Here is a 21756-nt window from a genome sequence, read left to right on the forward strand (position 1 = left end):
CTCCTTCCCATCTTGCCCGTCTTTCTCTCGCGCTATGTTCTTTCGTTGCGAATATTATCAGTGAAGACGGGAAAAGAGAACTGGTTAGACGGCAAAAGTGCGATAGAAAGAGAGTAAAACGCGAGCGAGCGAGGGAGCGACACAGCACGCGGAGTAAGCGGATTTCGCACGCTCGCTCGCTCGCTCGCGGCATGCGCCGCGAATGTAAGTAAAATTATGCTACTCACTTGCCGAGTTCCTCCTTCAGGTCGTAGTTGTCACTGAATCGCGTGCAAGCCGTTGGCACAGACATACCGAGGCTGCTCGCGATTAATTCAACCGCACTACCAGACTCGGAAACACGAGCGCGAGAGAGCCACTACCGGCCGCCACTGTACTGCACACACGCGCTAGGGGAAACTTCGCAGGTCAAATTCGATCAATAGAGGGGAACCGCCGCGGCGCTGCTCCAACACCGGGACGACGACGACGACGACGGCGACGGCGACGACGACGACGGCGGCGACGGCGACGGCGACGACGGCGGCGGCGGCGGCGGCGGCGGCAGCGGCAGCGGCAGCGGCAGCGGTAAACGGCGACGACGGCACTAGTAGACTGTAGTAGACGAGATGGAGGGGCGACGCGACGATAGCAAAGCTATGGAAACGGAAATCTATGACAAGTGTGAAAACTGAAAGACGGGAGCGGCGACAGCACCGGCAGGCGGCAACGAGCGATGCCGATGACAGCAACGATGACGCACGTATACGCGGTTATATGCGGGAAGGAAGGAATCTCGCGATCCGCCAACCAGCCGCGCTGCCAACCGATCGGTTGCTTCACCAGTCACCTCTGCGGGAATCTCTACCGCAACGCGACCGCGCTACTCGCCGGTAGATCGTCGACTGACTCGCGTAGTGCGTAGCGCCTAGCGGCGGTGGTGGGGGTGGCCGGCCGATAATGGCCGACTACGCGCGACCCCGCGCCCGCGCGCGTTCCTTTACTTCGCTTTTATTATTCCCGCTTTTACTATTCCCGCAAAGCAACGCGAAATAACACGATTCGAAGGAGCCGAGTCGACAATTGAATGTCGACACCGCGAACATCTCTCTATTTTCTCCCTTACTCACTTGGCATACCTTCAAAGTTCGACGTACACATTTTCACGAGCGAGAATATATTTCTGTTGTAATAAAGCTTCAAAATGTTCAAAGTGACAAAAGTTTCGATTTCTCTCTGATTCAGACAGAATTAAGAGAGCCGAATAAAGATTTGATTTATTCGGACAAATATGATTTTTCTCCCTCAAACCTTTCCCTCTCGATAATTATACATATATAATTGATAACGTATAATGTTGAGATTTATGCGACACGATTACTATTGCACGTTAGACTTAAAAAGTGCCTGCGTATAAAACTATAAAATGATATTCGTATCTTGTTATTTGTGAATATTTGTGTCGATTCGCAAGCCAACAAGATTATGTTTAAATTTTATGCTTGTAAATTTTACATATTGCGTTATTAACATTACAAGTATCGTTTGAACATTATTCAGAATTTTCATGTAACGGAAACTCACGGAAAATCACGAATTACGTACCTGATCTTCTCTCACAAATTACAAGTCCGCGTTTTTTAACATCTAGTCTCTGCCAATAACTTTCAATACAGCCAAAATCCAATGAAAGTAGCTTTACTCTCTTCGCTCTCTTCCAAGTTCCATTCGATTCGTTCCGCGCGCACGCGAGATATCACGACAGCCATAATGTCGGGAACGCCGAATAACTTACAAGGACTTTATCAACAGTTACGATACGGAACGATCGACAACGATGGGTTTCTCCGTCGAATCGAATTTCCGCGAATTCCAACGAATCAATTGTTAACCGAATTCACCGCGCTAACGCCGTAAGGTCACGCGTTATTATTATTGTCGTTCGTTCAAATGTTTTCCGCCAAGAGAGCCGTGGCAGTTATGGCGTCGTTCGTCGATACACAAACTGTGCCTGCGGATGCGCGCGCGTCCGCATGTCGGGCGTAAACACGAGATTTACTACTGGCGCGTTCGACCCAAGTGACCGTGTTCGACTTTGGCGTCACTTTGCTCTGCTTTGTTCGTCATCTTGGCATACGTTTTATACGTTCAAACCACACACGAAAAATAAGTCTAATTAAATAAGAGAATTCTTATATATTCAGTCAAAACGAATCTTAATGCTTAAATATTTGTGTGAATTCATATAATTCTGTATACTGCGCGCTGAAATCTTTTTCGATTTTTTCGTAATGCATACTGTTAGAAATGTAAATGAAGCTCGTGGTTATGAACGAAATTAAAAATAATGAATGATTTAACTGAAAATTAAGTTACAGTAGTTACTTAAATAAAATGAATGTATACATGAAATTTCATAAATTTTCATGAAAAATATATTAAATTTTATGTATATGTACACAAATATACTTTTTAGTTATAAATACATTACATTTATAATGTAATGTCATGAAATTAAATTCAAATTGTGTAACTTAAAAGTTAATAAAATTTATAAAAGCGTTTGTAACAGTGCAATCATGAGAAAAATCAGAGTAATAATATCATTTTATTAAATTAACGAACAATTTAATAATTTTTTATGTTAATAAGCATCTCTATAAAAGTATTAACAATCAGATGTTAATCAGAATCTTAAATCTGGGAATAATTTTAAAAGGTATATATATATATATTTAAAGTGTATCATCTCTGATAAAATCTAGAAATTTTAATAATCTACGCTGAAAATTTTAATAAGTACCTTCTGCGTTACTTTAGGTTTTTTCTAATTTTGAAAAGAAAGATAAAACGATGTTAGCATATATTAAATTTTCACAAATAATAATTTTGCTATGCGTTTCGTTTTTTCTATTTTCTATTGTATCCTATTTTGGATTTTTATAATTATTTTAAATACTTGTCTAAACGCTTGCTTTAACGTAAATTTAAATTAAAATGTTGTATTCTATAAAATGGAAATAATTACACGTAAAAATTCCATCGTAACTTTTTTTACTCTCTCTCTCTCTCTCTCTCTCTCTCTCTCTCTCTCTCTCTCTGCCCCTTTCCCACTTTCTTTTTAAAAAATATTTTATATAATTTTTAGTTATAACGACAATATTTCGCTTTAATAAACAATTACTTGTTATACACACTCACACACACACACATATATATATATATATATATATAATATATATATATATATATATATATATATCTCACCTACATTATCTTGAATTAAAATAAGATTGAAAAATATGAGAACACTAACTGTTTTAAAGAAAAATTTATTGTATATAAATCAAGTAGTAATTATATATTTTTTGATTAAATTTACAAATTTGTAACATAGATTTATCAAAAAGATACATGTCCTAAAAAATCACTATTACATATTTGTGTATAATACATTAATCGCCGTTCAAAAATCAAATGAGATAATAATCTCTGTTTCGTCTTGAATGTGTAAAGTTTTGTGTAAAAACGGAAAAGTTGTCTGTCTCATATGTACTAAAAATTCGTTTAGACATATCTTGTGATATTTATTGCATACACGTATATACGTACTTACGATTTCATGTCGCACGTATTATCCATTAAAATAATTATCGAGTACAGAAAATTTCTGTTATAATTTTAAATTTAACTTGATCAAGAAAGAAATTACACTATATCGCGTCATATCTTATCAAATAGAAAGCATTGATTAATCGACAATTATATTTAAAAACTAAACTAAATGTTATAAGAGTTATAAAATATGAATATTAAATGCATTGAAATCATATATATTAAGAATTCTTTTTTACTTTTGTAAAAGAGAAATGTTTGTATTAATCAATATTGCGCAATATAATAAATTTATAAAAGACAAAGAGCAAATCTTTAATTAGTTCATCTCTGAAAAAGGTAAGAACTTAATATACATCTCTAATTATTATTATCTTCTTGCTTTGATAAAACAATTATTAGGCGTCATATAAATTTAAATCGCGAATAAGCAATACGAGTTAAATGAATTTAATAAAATTTAAAAGATAGAAACGTACGCTCTCCTCTGACGCCGGTTGCGCACGTGTGTTTTATTCAATTATTAATTGCCCGATATTTATAATTACTTATCTTCTCTATCCATAACTCTCGTATAGATTAAGAAAAATTTGTAGCAACCAACCGTTAGCAAATTTGTGTAATCCCAAAAAATTTCATGGAACAATGAAATCCATTCGATCTTTACTCAACCGTGACTGATTTCGCCAAGTTTCTCGGACAATCAACGTTACAACCACGCAAAACCGCTATGTGGAAAGACAATAACTGCATGGGAATGACGGTGAGAATTCCTTGCAGGCAATCGACGGTTTTAGGTATCTCGAGAGCTCTATCGGCAAAAGCCTTCGTTTCCTCATCCCCTTCCTCGCAGATAACAATGGGCTTACCGTCCCGCGCGGTAACTTGCTGAAGTGCATTCATGCATTTCTGTAAAATAAATTATTGAATTGAGAGACATATGCCACATTTCTGTATTTCTTTGAAATTCTTCGCCTATATAATATTTATTGAGAGCAGCCGGATATTAAAAACTTGCTCAATTAAACTTACCACGTACACTGGGTCTCTCATTACAATCATAATTACCGGCATGGAATCGTCAACGAGAGCTAACGGACCATGCTTCAATTCACCGGCCATAATTCCTTCGCTGTGCATGTATGTCAATTCTTTTACTTTCTGCAAATATGTATGAATTAGTTAATTATAACGTTAATTGCAAAGAAATTTATTATCGCCTACTTACGAGTGCACCTTCCATGCACGTGGCAAAATTGTATCCGCGGCCCATGATCAATAGGGACTTGTGTTGAAACAAAGATTTGGCTAGCTCCTTGACTTTGTCATCGAGCTTCAATACTTCGCGAATAAGATTATCGAGATTTTTTAATCCTTCGATAATCTGCGTAACAAAAATATGCGTAAGATTTAATTACATTTTATTAAAAATAAAAAGTACAACACCCTGGATGTGAATGTACCTGTAAGCGTCTCGCGCGAAGAGAAATTCTGTCCTCGCTCATTACCAGTGCAAACATTACAAGCGAGATAAATTGCGAAGTGTACGCTTTAGTACTTGCTACACCGATCTCGGGACCAGCGTTGATATGCACTCCACAATGAGATTCACGACAGATACTACTACCAACTGTATTAGTTATACCCACGATAAGAGCTCCGCGGCTTTTACAATAACGTAGTGCCATTAATGTGTCAGCTGTCTCGCCTATCATTATAAGAATAACAATAACTCAATTTTGTGTTTGTGTATATATAATTCAGTAATTTTTTTCACGTTAAAACGATATTATTTGTCAAGCTTAAATTTTCTTATTTATTTGTTTTGCATATATTTACATTATATTTCTGCCTCACCTGATTGAGAAATAAAGAAGCAGACGTCGTCTCTAAAGACTGGGGTATTACGATCCAAAAAGTCGGATGCAAGCTCAACCATCACTGGCAATTCTGTTAGTTCCTCAAGAAGCTGTCGCGTAGCTATGGCAGAATGATAGCTCGTACCGCAACCGATTAACATAAGACGTCTGCATCTTTTGATCTCAGGAATGTAATCCTGTGTGAAACAAAATATTCTTTTTAATATCAGACTCTTTCCCCTCGAAACATTTTCGAAAAATCGTTAATAAGACGATACTTTAATTCCGCCTAAGGTGACTAAGTTGTCTTGAAAATTCAAACGTCCTCTCATAGTATTCACCACCGACTCTGGTTGCTCGAAAATTTCTTTCTGCATGAAGTAGTCGTAATTGCCCTTCATGATTTGCTGAATCTCCATTTTCAATGTCGTAATCTCACGAGCATGAGGATCATCCATGCAACGACGAAGACGATGAATACTCAGCGCGCCTTCTTTAACAGCCGCCACATCGTCATCCTATCGACATGACGCATAAGATAATTCTTTGTGCTAAATAATCTTGCCTAAAATTCAATATAACGTGTCAAATCGCACCTCTAAGAATATCACGCGATTTGTATGCTCAATTATGGCGCTCGCATCGGAAGCGAAGAAATATTCGACCTCTTTATCCTCAAGAGGTTGAAATTCGGATGTGCTCTCGCTACGCGGCATGACCGGGAGTTCTGGATTTCTGCCATGTGGACGATGATCTGCGCAAAAATTGAGCCTTTGTTTTATTTTACGAAAATATTTAAAAAATTTATTTTAATAATAAAATACTTTTTTTGCAACTTTTGATTTTTACAGTACATTATTGAAAAGAATATTATACAATGGAATGAAATTCTGCTGCACAGAAATCTCCATTTTATTAAAAAATTTCTCAGAGTATGACAAATATGAGTAAAACAAATATATTAATAAAGGCTGATAAAAAACAATTACATTCATATGCAATACAAAACTAGAGATGTTATCACGATATAATATTTTATTATATATTATACATAAAAATTTTATATTACATATATTATTGCGAGTAGTAATTATTCATTTTGCACCAGTGTTAGTGATAAAAAAAATCAAAGTTGATATCTAAAATATTTAAGATAAATTTAATTAAAAACGGTTAATTAGTAATTTTATCTCAATTATTGTTATAGTTGCGCTAAATTTATGTTCTCTTCTATTTTCTCATTGCTGTTACATTGAATTATAATGTCAGAAACGAGAAACAATGTGACTTTTCTTTTTTTGCATTCTATCAAAATAAATTTTTCGTATGCCCCATTATGACAAATAATAAAATGTCACTTTCTTTTTTTGTTTATAAATTAACAGTTATGAGTTCATGAATTATTAGTTCTAAATCTGATCAACTGCTATAAGAACTTCGCTAAAAATGTATGACTGTACAAAAAATAAATTATATATGTATTTACAAATACGAGGTAACAAAAAAGTTTTTGGTAATAAAAAAATCTAATTTGATTCGATATATATAAAATAAAGATTTCCTAACAATTCTCGTTTTCATATATCATAAATCGATATGACTGTACGATGTGAGAAAATAGGAATACATATTAATTTATTTAACTTGTTTTTTTCTATAAGCCCCACACCAGATTGGCGCAATATGTGATATTATAATTATAATACATATGATGAATGCAAACAACAAAATCAGGAATTCGTACAATTTAGATATTCGTATTTCGCAATTTGGAATATTAATATATATATATATATATATATATATATATATATATATAAAATTAATATTCCAAATATATATATACATAATGCCATAATGTGATCGATAATGATAACGATGATTAAGATATAAAATCAGCAACATTTAATGAAATGTACACTTATGAAATAAGCATAGTATGGCAACAATTATTCATAGTAGCGAGTAGAAATAAAATATACATATTCCGAGAGTATGTTATATTTTCCTCTACATCAAACTTTGGATAGGCAGAATCTGTTATAGGCGGAAAGCAAGAAGTAATTTGTAAATTATACACAATAGGAAGATCATAGTATACGTACGGAAAGCGCAGTATTGCGCGTCCATCATCCATCCAGCCATCGTCTATACCCCTAAAAATCGGAAATACAGCCAAGCGCTTGTAGTTAAAAAGGACTAATTACATACAGATATTTATTTAAGTAATCAGTAAATCAATTCACCGAAACAGTTAATCGGGCATAGACAGCAAGCGAAGAGAGGCTTAAACTTGACATAAAGTATTACCTTGAGACGGTGCTTCACCTTCTGCACAGATTGGGACGCGGGAAAACGAGAAAGAAAATAAAAACGATTAGCGCACAAATAATGCCACAACGATAACAGCATAATGATTGAACGGCAAAAATAAACTCAATGAAACGCTGAATGAACACTGGGTGCGGCACAAAGAGCGAGCAATGAGCATTAATTTAGAAAATAATATGTTAATTTTTTGGATAAGGTATTATTTTTTACTAATTTCTCCTAATATCTATTGATAAAGAAAAAAAAAAAAAGATTATATTTTAAAAAGAAAATAATTTTAGATTAATTATTTTATTTCATATAAAGCTATCTAGAAATTAAAAATACAAAAATGTATTTCATGTTAATGTTAAATATATTTTGTTATAAAACAATTTTAATTTTCTTTGTATATTATACACTTTTTGCAAAATTTCCTGAGAAGCATGTTATCGTGACAACACATATGCATCGTATAAAAGCCGCAACTTCTTGTAAATGTAAAATGTATATTGTGTTTTACTATTTTCATTATTTTGAAGGCTAATGCTTTTATCAAGGAATATTACCCAATAATTAATCCCTTAGACTTTTACATGTAACAATTAGGTGGAAATTCGTACTCTGTTACGATAAGCAATAATGCTGTTGTAATCTTCTATACCTATGCTTCGCCGCAGCTGTTGAAATTCATTTATTTCTAAAATTCATTTAATTTTAAAAAGATACGTACAGTACAAAAGTTCCTGACCAGTGACATTTTGTATACTCTAATTTATTTAAAAAAGTCTGAGAAAATTTTAATCATTGTCAGATGTTAGTACAAGATTTCGTTATCCACATCTTGTACTAATACGATATAATGATTAAAATTTTATCAGACTTTTTTTATAAATTAGAATACAAAATGTCACTGGCCGGAAACTTTTGCACGCCACTGTATACTAGATATCTTATTTTTAATATCAAAACTTGCGCTCCTACAAAGCCATTTGAAAAAAATAACTATCTGTGTACTAGCATAACGTTCGTGGATTTGCAAGAAAAAAATTATAAAAAAGTCTTGTCTCATAAGCAGGTCGATCTGTGTCAAAATTTATTCACTTGAAACGAAAATAGAAATATGCCAATTAGCGAGCGAATGAGAGTGTGTGTGTGTGTTACTGTGTTAAAGCGAAACGTTGGATAACAGCCTGTAAATGACAAAAGACCAAAGACGCGATGTCGAATGCGATCATTAAGATCGGCAAGTGTTAGCAATAAATTTTCATCAGAAACAGTTCTATAAGAAATATCGATTTAGGCATTTCCTCAACCACTGGATTTTTTTAAAGGGATAAAATAATACGTTCGATAGTAATTATTCGTAATAATAATCAAATGGATATATCGATCAGAAACATTTCGATTTGTCACATGTCGTAATATAAAACCGTGTTTTATATTCTCATTGCAACGGGAGATCCAATGCTGAGGATAGAAATCGAGATAAGTTTAGTATAACAGTTTATATACCTTTGTTTATTGCGCATTGAAGATCGTCTGACGGCATGAAAAGTTGTAGAACATAACCGGAAGATGTTCATGCAAAAGAAACACTTATATAATAATCCATATTAAACTCGTAAAAAGAGAGCTTACGTGCAATGCAACTTGCCGAAGTCTAAAAAGGAAGTATTTTAATTAACAATCTTGCATCTACTCGAACAATTACGGTATTGATAGACAAAATGACAAAAAATAAAAAAAAATAATGCAAGCATAAAAATAAATATTAATTTTTGTTTATAATTACATATACTATTATATTTAATTATTTAATAAGATAAAAACTAATTTATGAATCTTGAAAAATAAAATGTGATATTTCATGATATAAGTGAAAACGTATGCGATGTATTAATAAATATCACGCGAAAAATTACCGTTGATATAATACTTTCGATCAGTTGCAGTATGCTATATAATATAAGAATACAAAATGTGTGTATATGTATGTGTACGTGTATATATGTGCGTGTGCGTGCGCGCGCGCGCGCGCGCGCATGTGTGTGTGTATGTGTGTATGTGTGTGTGTACATGATGACAACATAAATAATGAAGCCAGATAGTTTAATCGCATGTTTTTTTTCCATATTGAATGTCTTGTAGTTTGGATTAATGAAAAAAGCGCATGCTTAGTTAGTTGTCAGTTGTAAGTATTTATTATTAGTCGCCTTTCTCTCGAACGTAGAATTGTGTCGACACCAGATCGACACTATAAGTAGATAAGGTAAATAAGAGAGATCTTAGAACAATAAAATAACGCCTTCATGCGTTTTTTTTTTCGCCGATTAATTATCACGTAAGGAAAAATGTACCTAATGTTCTTTGCCTCTCGAGATATTATACTTATATTAATAAACGATATTTGAATCGATAATTTGATCGATTTCGATACTTAATAACGCTTGATGGAGGTGAAAGAAATGTGGTCAGAAATATTCCTTTCATTTCTTGTGGTGTGGATTGAAATTGGATCGATTCGCGATATTCAGGCTTACCTTTTCCATAAAGAATAGGCACATGATCGGTAGCCAATCTCGTTTTTGTCTTGATACCAACGAGAAGCGGTGATCCTCGCCTCGTAGCTACACACTCGCCTGGGAAATATTTGCTTTTGAAACATAGCGCGAAAGCTCCTTCCTAAAATAATGATTTTCTCATTATTATCTTACCTTGGATTATTTTGAACTATTATTAAAAACTTGAAAATTATTATTTTATAACATTTTAATTAAAAAATTATAAGATAATTATATAGAACAAATTTACATTTAGATTTAATAAAATATATTACATTTTTCTATGAAGAAGAAAACTTTTATCTCGTCTTTCCTATCAATAATTCTTACCAATTGTTGAACAACCTGCTCGACGAGTTCACGGAACGAATACGCGGGATGCTGTACCCAGAGATGGTGGATCAATTTGGCAATAACTTCAGTATCGGTATCACTTTCGAATACGTATCCTCTCTGTTGCAGCAGAGTTTTAACTTCCTTGTAGTTCGTCACGATACCTGTATTCAAGATGATGGTAAGTGAAGAATGGAGAGAAAAATTTTGGTACGAGATACATATATATTAGAAGCATTACCATTATGAACAACGACGAAGGCATGCTCGCTATCAGAGCGCTGAGGATGGGCATTTACCTCCGATGGAACGCCATGGGTCGCCCATCGCGTGTGAGCGATGCCGACGTGATATTGAGTTTCCGATTCGAAGTCAAGATTAGTACCTGAGAAGATAATATTATTGATTTTACGACAAATAACTCGTGTATTTCTTTTTGCGCGACGATGACAAAAGTGATCGCGCGACGCGCAAGAAATGCACCAAATGGACAAGTCTGAAAATTTGAACCGACACTTACGACAAAATATTTCCTCCTCGAGAGCCTTGACCTTTCCCTGCTTCTTAATAATCGCGATGTCCTTGCCATCCGCACTGTCGAGGGCAACGCCTGCAAAAGAACATCTCTTGAAGGAATTCCGATGAACCGATACGACATGACTCTCTTTCATTTATTCGCCGGAAAGCTCTCTTCTTTTCTTTCTTTCTTCGAATCATCGAATCACAAATCAAAGTGAGAAACGAATGGAAAGAAATAGAATAGCTGAATTGAATACAGATGGAATCTAATTTGAATTGCGAAGAGCTATTCTTTTACCACGGTAGATATTCGAGGCTTTACACAATATTTAAAGCTCCAATCATATCTACTTACATGTTCTAGAAAAAATTACAAGAACACTACATATGTAGCATGTTTTTTTATATAATAATATATAAAACCATAAATATACAATATATATCTAATATATAGAGCTATAATATACCTATGTATAAGACTGTGAATAAAATCACTTTTTAAATACGACAGACATTCTATAAATTTTATGTTTTCATAAACATCCTGCATTTTTCTATAAGGTATAGTCTATCAAAGTTAATAGTTTTCGTTGTTGCTTCATTTTTTCTCCGTTTTTTATTCTGAAATATCTAAGCTTTCGTAAATGCACGTTATCTTTTACGAAAGAGGAAAGAGGTTTCGAGATTAGGTATATTGACTTACCTGCAGAATCATATCCGCGATATTCTAATCTCTTTAGGCCAACAACCAACAGTTCCAAGATCTCCTTTCTGCTCTTCGGCGTCAAGTAATTTAGATAAGCAAAAATTCCTAGGAATTTAAAAATATAATTACTGCTTGGATCGATCATCACGATAAAAAAAAACATAACCATACTAAAAGATATCATTGATAATAAGAAATTTAAAGTCCATCTTCCGTTATTGCTATGTAAATCATTCATTATTAATCAATCATTCATTAATAATCTTCATGTATAGTGTCTAACGTATTTTGTGTGGACGATCATAAAATTGTGTGTTTAATTAGTATAATTAGACGTAATTAATAATATTCATATGATAAAATTTTTTCTGAAAATTTATAATTTGATTTTTTCTTCAATTTTCTATCACTATATCTGTCTTTCTCCCTCCTCTCCCCCTGCCTCTCTCTCTCTCTCTCTCTCTGTCTCTCTCTCAGAACATATTGTATTATTGTGTAATTTTTCCGTATCCTTGCACGATTCAATTGTACTTCAACAAAAAATAACATACATGCATGTACTTGATACATTTAACTTAGATTTATTGATTATAATCACACATACATTTCTTATTACATTAACCTCTATATATTTTTTACTTTTCTTTTTCTAAATGACTGAATTTCTCTTCCCACAATCTCTCATAGATGTGACCTTTGGAATTGAGAGACGCTGGTCAGTGAAATTAAGAGATAGACCATCGTCTAATGCGAATGTCTTTGGTTTAATATTTCTTTATTTATTCTTGCAGAATCCATTTTAAAATACAATAAATTCATTTCTGCTTTTCTCTAAAGTATATTCGATCAGTCAAAGAAAATCAAAGACATTCGTGGTAGACAACAATAGATGATTTCTTAATTTCATTGATTTCTGTATCGCCTCTTAATCCCGAAGGTCGTATTCGCGAGAGAATGCGGAAAAATTTTATTTGTTCAAGAACAAAAAGATCGTGGAGAAATATCACGGTAAAACCTTTCATTTTGTTTTTATTTTTTTTATTAACATGCTGATTCGTAGAAAGATTGGATATGCAAAAATATACGTCATATAGCCCACTTAAAGAATACTAAATCATAAACATGGAAAACCTAATTTCCTTTGTTTTTTTTAATTTCGAAGAAAAATTTTATTTATTTTTTTATATTAAAAGAAATTTTCAAAAATTGCATTCTTTTGTTGTATTAACGCATTAATATTATAATTGGAATAATAATATTAAAGAAAATCTTGAAAAATTAATATTATATTACATTATACACTGGAAAAAAGGTCTCATTAATTGGAATTCTAGTAGATGTCTGTTCAAGAAAGATACAAATCAGACTTATCAAACATTCGAGATAATCAGAAATTCAATTACAAGTCAAAATTTGTTTCGTTTGTACTCCTTGCTGGTATCAGAACATTTTCTCAGTGTAACCATATGAAATAATTATAATGTACAAATATGATATATTGTTAGTTAAAATATGAAATTGACATACAATTTATATTAAAATAAAAACAAGATTAAATTTAATGTTCCAAATAAAAAAATATTAACTGTATGCCACTGTCGTATATCCATCAACGATGTCGAATGATGGGGCGTTACAAAAATGCAAAAAGCTGATATCCGTGAACGTTTGCGAAGAAAGACCGGAGATCCCGGTTGGCCTAATGACGAGAGAGAACAGGTAATTCAAGACACACGCACGCGGTGAAAGGGAAAGTTTATGTGCATGAGGCTAAACGAGAGATATTCAGACACATCACATTATCATTATCGCGGACTGTGTCTTTATATAAAGGATGTTTTTTTAAGCCCGCTAAATTTTTTTAAGCCCGATAGAACTTAAAATTGTAAAAACTAACACAAAAATTAAATTATAATAAAAAAATTTTTTTTAGTCGAAAGATCAATGCATGGCATTAACATTTGAAAATGATTTCGGGCATATGGCCACCGCGGCTGTTTAATTTAATTTTTTGTTTTATTTTTTACAATTTCAAGTTCTATCGGGCTTAAAAAAACACCCTTTACATCGTCAAATTCGGAATAAGAATAAAAATTTGTGTTTATCTTAAACCAGAGGTTCTCGTATACGAATTATAAATTGCCGTTCTAATAACCTTAATCGAATAATGATAACAATAAAATATTTAGCAAAACTGTTATAGTTGGAAATGAAAGATGAGATTTCTCAAATCTTTTCAGCCAATAATTTAATATTTATTATATGTATAGATCGAACACTAGTATGTACTCTGCAATTAGACTGTGCAATATGATCAGAATATATCGATTTGAGCGAATTATTCTTTCTAAGAAACTATTTTACTATCGTTTCAATGTACATAGATAGATATCCGATAGCATTGTCAATGTATTGTAACAATGCATAACTTTCCAATGCTAATCAGATGAAATTACATACATTTCGAGTGCAATCGGATACAATAAAGTATAAACAAGTACGTACTTTTAAAAAATTTTAATAATTTAAATGTAAAAAAAATTTTATTATAAAGAATATAAAATTTCTTTCATTTCCAAATAAGGTTACTGATTCATAATTAAGAATGACTGCGAACGAAGTGTGATGTTCTAGTGTATATAGATGAGAAAGATTTAGTATTCATTTTAGACGCACTTAATTATCCCACTTTTATTTTGATTGATTTCACTTCGAAAGTTTCCTAAATATGTTTGTAATTCTCCCTTCCCTTAGATAAACGCGATCTTGTTGAGTGCGATATTGATAGTAGTCATAATAATTTATTACCAAATAATTTATTACATCTGTTTATTCATTAAACTTTAAAGAATTGTCATCTTTCAAAAACGTAATTAACTCGGAAATAGAACTATCAATTCAACAGAAGATATTTGCGTCATCAGTAATGAAAATACAAATGAAACGTTATTACACTATAAGTAAACATCGATATGTATCATAATCATGTATAATAATCATGTAAAAGTAAGATAAGCAATAAAAATAGTAACATTAATATTTAGTGCTTATCGAGTATTACTCTTTTACAACTTCATTATCTTAGTGATAAGAATTAAAATATTTTTTGTCTTGCACAATTTTGAATAAAAAGCAAAATCTACGTTTTAGATATGCTATTCCCTGAAAAATATCTATTATTCATATCCTATTACAAAACTTTATATCGTCACGAAATAGAAAAAAATCTCTCTCTCTCTCTCTCTCTCTCTCTCTCTCTCTCTCTCTCTCTCTCTCTCTCTTTCTCTCTTTCTCGATTTAGATCTCTGAGAAAGACTGTACAATCATCGATCAACTTTAGTAAGACTTGAAGAGATACTTTAATCGTACTGAACGATAAGAGAGTTTTCCTACAGTGATTGATACGAATATCCAAAGCGATAGAAGAAATCGCAAGAATTTATTAATCATTTTTCTTCCTTTTATATACATTTACGGAAATCAGCTATAAAACCGATCAGATTATCAGATGATAAACAATCTAGTGATAAAGAAGCTCTTATCAAGCAACGCGGCATAATTAAGAATTGTCGGATGTACCTGAAAGGGGCAATATTCAAAAACTTTTATCATTGTGTTCTATCGAAACAATGTCATATATCATTGTCAAGCTACAGAATTAACTACATTGATAGAGATAATTTTATGAGAAGGAATATAGCCCTCTCCCTCTTAGACAGTATTCTTTCAAAGCAATTCCCTTGTTAGAATACCCCTTCCATATCATATTGTCGATAACTTTTTTTTGCGCGATCATATGTAATTACAATTCGTTATCATATCTTGGTTAGAAAAACAGTACAAATGCATTTTCAAAATTGTGTCATTACTACAATACTTTTTAAGCATAAAAAAAATATATCATTCTATTCTGTTTTAAACGAACAGATAATCAAGATATAAGCATTTTGCAAGCAAAAAATTCGAATGAGGCATAAATTCAGACTTATTTCGATATCTTATTCCATATGGCATGAAAAATAAGCATGAGAATTGATATCAAAAATTTCCAATTATTCTTTGAGGACATTCGCTGGTAGTAAGATCGTTTGTCTAATGTGAAAAATGTCAAAACTTTATTGCGACGCAAAGGCAATTGAAATACAGCCGACATGAACGAGACCGACGGTTGAACGACCAGAAGGCAGTCGATGGATAATCGCGATAGCATCATCTAGCACGAAGAACTTGGCCTTCCGACCTACTGACCACAATATTCGTATGAACCTCACGGCAATCACACAGCAAATTTAATTGACGAGCAACTAACACGCACGCTCCTTTACATTTTTTTTTCTTTTTACATGAATATCCTTATTGAAGCAGTTTACTTCTTTTTTTTATTATTATCTTTAGTGACTAGTTTATTATCTTAGTGACAAGCAATTCAAAGTTTGCGCGTTTATAATACAATATAAAATATAATAAATATACTTATATGTACAAATTATATAATTATTATATAAGGACATATTTATATAAGATTATATATGTATAGTAAAATAGTATTTGTACAGGAAGGATATTTCATACTACAGTAGACTAAAGTATTGAATATAATACTGGAACGATGTAAAATCGAGTACTTACAATATGCATTTAATAATAATTTAAACGTTCCAATACTTTAGACACTTTTCGCTCGAATACTTGGTAAAATGAATTTATTCATAGCAATGAAACCTCGCGAAGCAATCGAAGTGACGGGGACAATCGGGGAGAAAGGAGCCGAAGGTGGATATCTCTGTCGCGTCTAAATGTCATATGTAACTGTCCTGTGCTTTTGCTGCACCCTCTTGCCTCAGGTTCGCTCAGGTTCGCACACCTCGAAAAAGAGACTTTCACTCGACTGAATCGAGCGTCGTCAATCGCTTCGTATCAGATCAGAAATTATATATCACTAAAAAGCCATTATACGCTGTGGCAAGAATAGTTGCATGCAAGAACATGCTCGAATCATTTTCTTATCGAAGTTGATTTTTCGTCCTGAAAATTTGTACAGTCACAGTATAAAATAATGGGCAAATTCTCTCGAATTATGCAAGTGTTTTGAATTCTAAATTTAAGGAATAAGCTTTAAATTAATCGCCCGTATATTTTGTGGCGCATTATACTCCAAGTTTAAATTATTTTAAATTATTCGAATAATCTTTGGAAAATAATAATTCTTTAAAAAATGAAATATTTTTTTAATCTAAAAATCGATAATAATAGATTTAATAAGTATATTCGTATATAATTACTATAGACATTTTTATTAAAACTTGGTCTCAGTGGAAGAGGATACAATCCAACATGACTGTTATGTATATTTAGAACTGTTGAGCTGTCTGGTAAATATCAAAACACAATCTATGTATAGGTCAACGTACGAGGAAGCAATGTCTCGAACATTCCATGGGAAAAACGTATAGCAGGCCATAACATTCCTGCGAGAATGTACACCAAGGCATCACCGATGTGACATTTCCTATGTCCACGAGTCTTCGATCATTATATTCGTCATTCCAATTAATTATTACATAAAAAGTAATTTATAATTAATAATTTAAAATAATTTATAATTAAATCAGCTGCGCGACAAATTGTAATTTTAAAAATAAAAAAATTATAATTTTTTTATTTCTAAAATTTGTCACAGCTGACTTAATTATAAATTATTTTTTAAGTATTACTTTTCAAATAAAAGTAAAAATTATTAAATTACTAAATTACTAAATTGCTAAATTATACTTTTTTAGTATTTTTCCGTTTACATCTCTATTAAAATAAAATAATAAGAAAAATACTAGAATTTTAGAGTAAAAAATTCGGAAATTAATGATTTTTTTCCTTTTACTTTGACAGTTTTTTACTCGGATATTTTTTTTTAAGTCATTTAGATCTGTTCGCATTGCTTGAAATCTCCCCAAATTTTTGCATTTAAAGTGATATTATTTAAAAATTACATTCGGGTGTTGAAATTATTAGAGAAGGCACAGAGATGCATGCTGAATGCAAAGAGTGCAAGCAACCTATTACAAACAGACCTATTAATCTATTATCATCTCATTAAGAATTGCAACAGCGAATAATACATATTTCTGCTTCGACATAAAATTATAAAGATAAAAGTATTAAAAAATATCGAAATAACAAGAAAAATGAATTCTGTTTCTTCTTTTACCAATGAATTCTAAGGTTTTTCGTGAGTTTTATGTAATTCGATCAAAAATACCGTTTTTTTACAATGGAACACTAGTTTTTTACTTAATACTTTTCTCCGAAGTCAAAAATATCATTTTTTTACATCTCTAATCATACCGGTAAGATAAATATCCGTTAAGCAATTTCTCTTGTCACGATATTTAATAAAAAAAAAAAAAACTCGTTGATTATATCAGTAACATAATCGAAAACGTGACTCTCTCGCGAGACTTGCGCAAATCCTTTCATAATTCCGTAATGAATTTTCGAGCCACCGCGGCGCGGCATACTTTCATTGAAAGATGTTACACCATGTAAAATGATCGCATCGAAATCTCGAATGTAAATCACATAAGCCGTCGTAAAGATTCGTAAAATTATTCCAAAACAAAAACTGTCGCAAGAATCAGGAATTTACATTATTACATTACGTTATTCAATCTAACATTATCGAATGACATTATCGAAATTGTTTATGTGTAAGCAGTTTATTTTGCTGTAAATTAGTGATATGTCATACTTTGTCATTATCAACTATAAAAATAACGAAATTTTATTAAAAATTGTTTGTATATAATTATAACAAATGTGGTTTATAAATCAAAAATTAACAAAAAGAAAAGCATAAAACCACAGCACAAGATATTTTTGCGATATTTAATATATAATTACGTTTATAAATAATTTAGATAAATAATTTTCGGCCACAATCTGGCCATCTTCAGTAAAATTACAAATATCCATAAAACACAGAATTAACATATTTAAAATTAAATTCAGCGGTCATAAATATAAATATACATCAGCGTATTCTTTCCTCTTATAAGAGTCGTTATACATCGTAAAACATGGTTGCAGAACCAATTATCATATCATATTGCAAATTATGTAGAACAAAAATTGTTCGTATGTATATACATGCGCAAAAAAAATTAGAACAAAATTATCATATGAAGGATATAGCTTTTTGAAATGTGCAACTCTATTATGTTAAAGTACATATAACTTACTACTTTTATTAATAATCAACTAACATTTTGTCTAAAATTAGAACACATATGTCGCTCGATGTTTAGAAGCCCAATGACAAGCTTTCTTACAATGATACGTGTACGTGTACGTGTTTGCACGATATTTATATATATCGAACGTATTATAATACATCCTTTTATTGTTTTGCAAAAAAAAAGGTGACGAACATTTCTCAAATTAGCGCATAAAAATGAAGAATAACTATATCGCAAATATTACATATTCATCTATCACTATCTGATAATTACTAATTAGAGAACCAATATATTCAAACTCAAATAGAAACGATTAACAAAATTTATTCCAAATAATATGTACACTGTATACTTAAATATTCAGAGTTTTATTAATCTTGGTAATAAAACATAAGTAATTAGAAAGGAATATATATGCAAATATATACATATATAAATGTATGCATGTATATGCATGTATAGTAGAGATAAAATTGAATAATTGAAATACAAAATAAATAATAATTAAAATATTAAAATATTCAGTACAGTTCATTATTAAAATATCCATATTGTTCTTCACAAAATATTCACTTACGATACTAACAATAAGTGATGATAAAATTAAAAATATGTTTTACATTAAGTGATAAGTAAGATTTATCGTTTTCTCTCGGAGAATAATAATGTGCTAAAAACAACAGCATTTCATAAGGAAAAAAGAAAAAAAACAATAATCGTTAATGACTATTTAACTCTTCTGCGTGTAATTTTTACATTTATTTTTGACACAAAAAATATGGAAAGATAAATCATTCTTTTTCATGTATAAAAAGAATATCCATTTGTTGGTATCTCGTTATGTCAATGAATAATTCAACGATTGCATACCGGCACGATATATAGAAACCAATGTCTCGATATGTTCCACGCAGCAGCTGGGCGTAATCCCGCCGCATTTCACATCGTCGTTTCCGAATACGATAATCAAATTATCACGATGACGGCACTTGCGGGTGATCCGACAAAACCCACGAGTGCATAACGTTACACGCGTGAATAAATAAATAGAATTTACTACACATCGACTGCGTCAAGCCGGTACGGCACGACACGGAACGGCACGACACGGCCGGGAGAAAGCGACAGCTACGGCGACAACGACGGTGCTTAAAATTCGCTAACTGTACGTACTTACCGCACATGTTATCAAGGTTGCTCGTTCGTCACGTATGTAGAGACACGAGCAGAAGGCAGACGGAAAAAACGGAGAAACAGAGGGTAAAAAATTGATAGAGAAGTTGGAGCGGACTGTCACTCTTGCTAGATATATTCGCGATATACGTGCGATACGCACTGCTCCGAAACACAATCTGAGCCGTTCGACAGCGTGCTCTCGGTTCTTATGACGTACGAACGGCAATCGTGTGCGCGCGCGAGCGTGAGTATGCACGTGTGAAAGCAGCAACCAGCAGCAACGAGCTGTCAACGTCAGCGGTCGCGCGCACAAATGCACGTGTGTAGTTGTACACACTATGACGTAGCACACGTTTACGTAGCTGCGAGAATGCGAGCTGCGATTCTGCAAACCGGCGGCGCGGCGCGACTAAACCGACCGAGCAGCCCTGCTTATCGATCGGTTTTACCGATCACGGGCACGAGTAATCGCACGAGCACGAGACGCTGTATGATATAAAATATTATTCGTCTTCCTGTCACTCGATCGACCCGTTCGCAGCTGCGCTGACTGCGATGAAGCTGATTGAACGTGTGAATTGCGTTATGAGTGCTAGCGAGGAGCAAAGATCGAAGACTTGCTCGCTTCGGTTGAATCCGCTGAAATTCGGTCATTACCGTGTTGCATTTGTTTAATGCGATGCAGAGCACGCTACTTGACGGAGATGGCTTGGATGGTCGGTAAAGCAGATTACAAATTCAATTATGGATGTGATGTTATGGATGTGTATTGCCAGAGAGAAACCTGAGAAAAGCTATGGCGGTCTTTTTCCTGTTACCGTCGAAATCGCTCGTACATACATTTCCAGTTTTAGAAATTACGTGATTACATACATTTTTTGACACTATCGATAAAATCGTATCTTCGAAAATAGATGTAGTTCATTTCTGTACTAAATCTTCAGGATAAAAGCGTGCCGATCCATCCATAGGAGAGATAGTTTAATGGGTCCTTGAATGAAAAATTTTTATTTCGCATCTCCTACATTTGTAAATAAAAGTAGTTGAACTTTAATAAATGAAACTGAAAATTCAAACAAGTTAATTTTGTGAATTTTATCTTATAAAATTACAAAGTTATGTATCTTTATGCAAATTTTCAGCCCGTATTTACAAAATATAATTACTAGTATAAGTCTCTATAATTATTAGCAATTATAGAGACTTTTAATAAATTCAATCTTTTCTAAATATATATTGTCAATTTAAGGTATAATTTAGCAAAAACGAGCTATAGAGGTCCCATTCTCGGGTACCAATTGTTCGAGATAAGCCGAACTATACAAATTGAATTTAAAGAAAAATTTAACTGTAGAAAATAATACTATATAAAAAATTTATATATACAAATATATAACGTTATTTATAAATTTACCAATCTTATTTTCAAAAATTACAATTATTAATATCTCGCTAATATGAGG

General features: G+C 32.6%; 2 protein-coding genes across 10 annotated transcripts in view; both read right to left on the minus strand.

The window, feature by feature from the left end:
* CaMKII (Calcium/calmodulin-dependent protein kinase II) overlaps positions 1-870 on the minus strand; it is a 111505-nt gene extending 110635 nt beyond the window's left edge. For 4 of the 6 annotated variants that reach the window (XM_087413234.1, XM_011060828.2, XM_011060825.2 and 1 more), the window contains exon 1: positions 228-870. In XM_087413234.1, coding sequence (XP_087269360.1) covers positions 228-292 — 65 coding nt within the window. In that variant the 5' untranslated portion in view covers positions 293-870. The remainder of the gene's footprint in view (positions 1-227) is intronic. The other 2 variants (XM_087413251.1, XM_011060839.2) reach the window with 1 other exon arrangement.
* Positions 871-3295: 2425 nt separating this feature from the next.
* On the minus strand, positions 3296-20899 carry Gfat2 (glucosamine-fructose-6-phosphate aminotransferase 2). 4 transcript variants are annotated; one of them, XM_011060844.2, is made up of 15 exons: positions 20295-20899; positions 11883-11990; positions 11181-11270; positions 10902-11045; positions 10658-10824; positions 10307-10448; positions 9279-9305; positions 7764-7784; positions 6050-6207; positions 5732-5971; positions 5452-5650; positions 5058-5302; positions 4823-4978; positions 4627-4755; positions 3296-4503 (listed from the first exon to the last, which is right to left on the minus strand). In XM_011060844.2, the coding sequence occupies exons 1-15, from the start codon at positions 20299-20301 to the stop codon at positions 4258-4260; spliced, it is 2079 nt and encodes a 692-aa protein (XP_011059146.1). In that variant the 5' UTR covers positions 20302-20899; the 3' UTR covers positions 3296-4257. The 4 variants fall into 4 exon arrangements, with proteins under 4 accessions (XP_011059146.1, XP_011059148.1, XP_011059147.1 ...); XM_011060846.2 differs by lacking the exon at positions 9279-9305; XM_011060845.2 differs by lacking the exon at positions 7764-7784.
* Between the last annotated feature and the right edge of the window lie 857 nt (positions 20900-21756).

This window comes from Acromyrmex echinatior, chromosome 14 (assembly GCF_024713525.1).
Source record: "Acromyrmex echinatior isolate Ae372 chromosome 14, ASM2471352v2, whole genome shotgun sequence".
NCBI classification, from domain to species: domain Eukaryota; kingdom Metazoa; phylum Arthropoda; class Insecta; order Hymenoptera; family Formicidae; genus Acromyrmex; species Acromyrmex echinatior.

Bases quoted from the DNA above. Each gene is read 5' to 3' on its own strand.
- Gfat2 (XM_011060844.2), bottom strand. The intron at 11,271-11,882 runs GTAAGTCAATAT...GTTCTTTTGCAG, and splicing joins TCGCGGATATGATTCTGCAG to GCGTTGCCCTCGACAGTGCG. The intron at 5,972-6,049 runs GTGCGATTTGAC...TCATGTCGATAG, and splicing joins ATCGCGTGATATTCTTAGAG to GATGACGATGTGGCGGCTGT.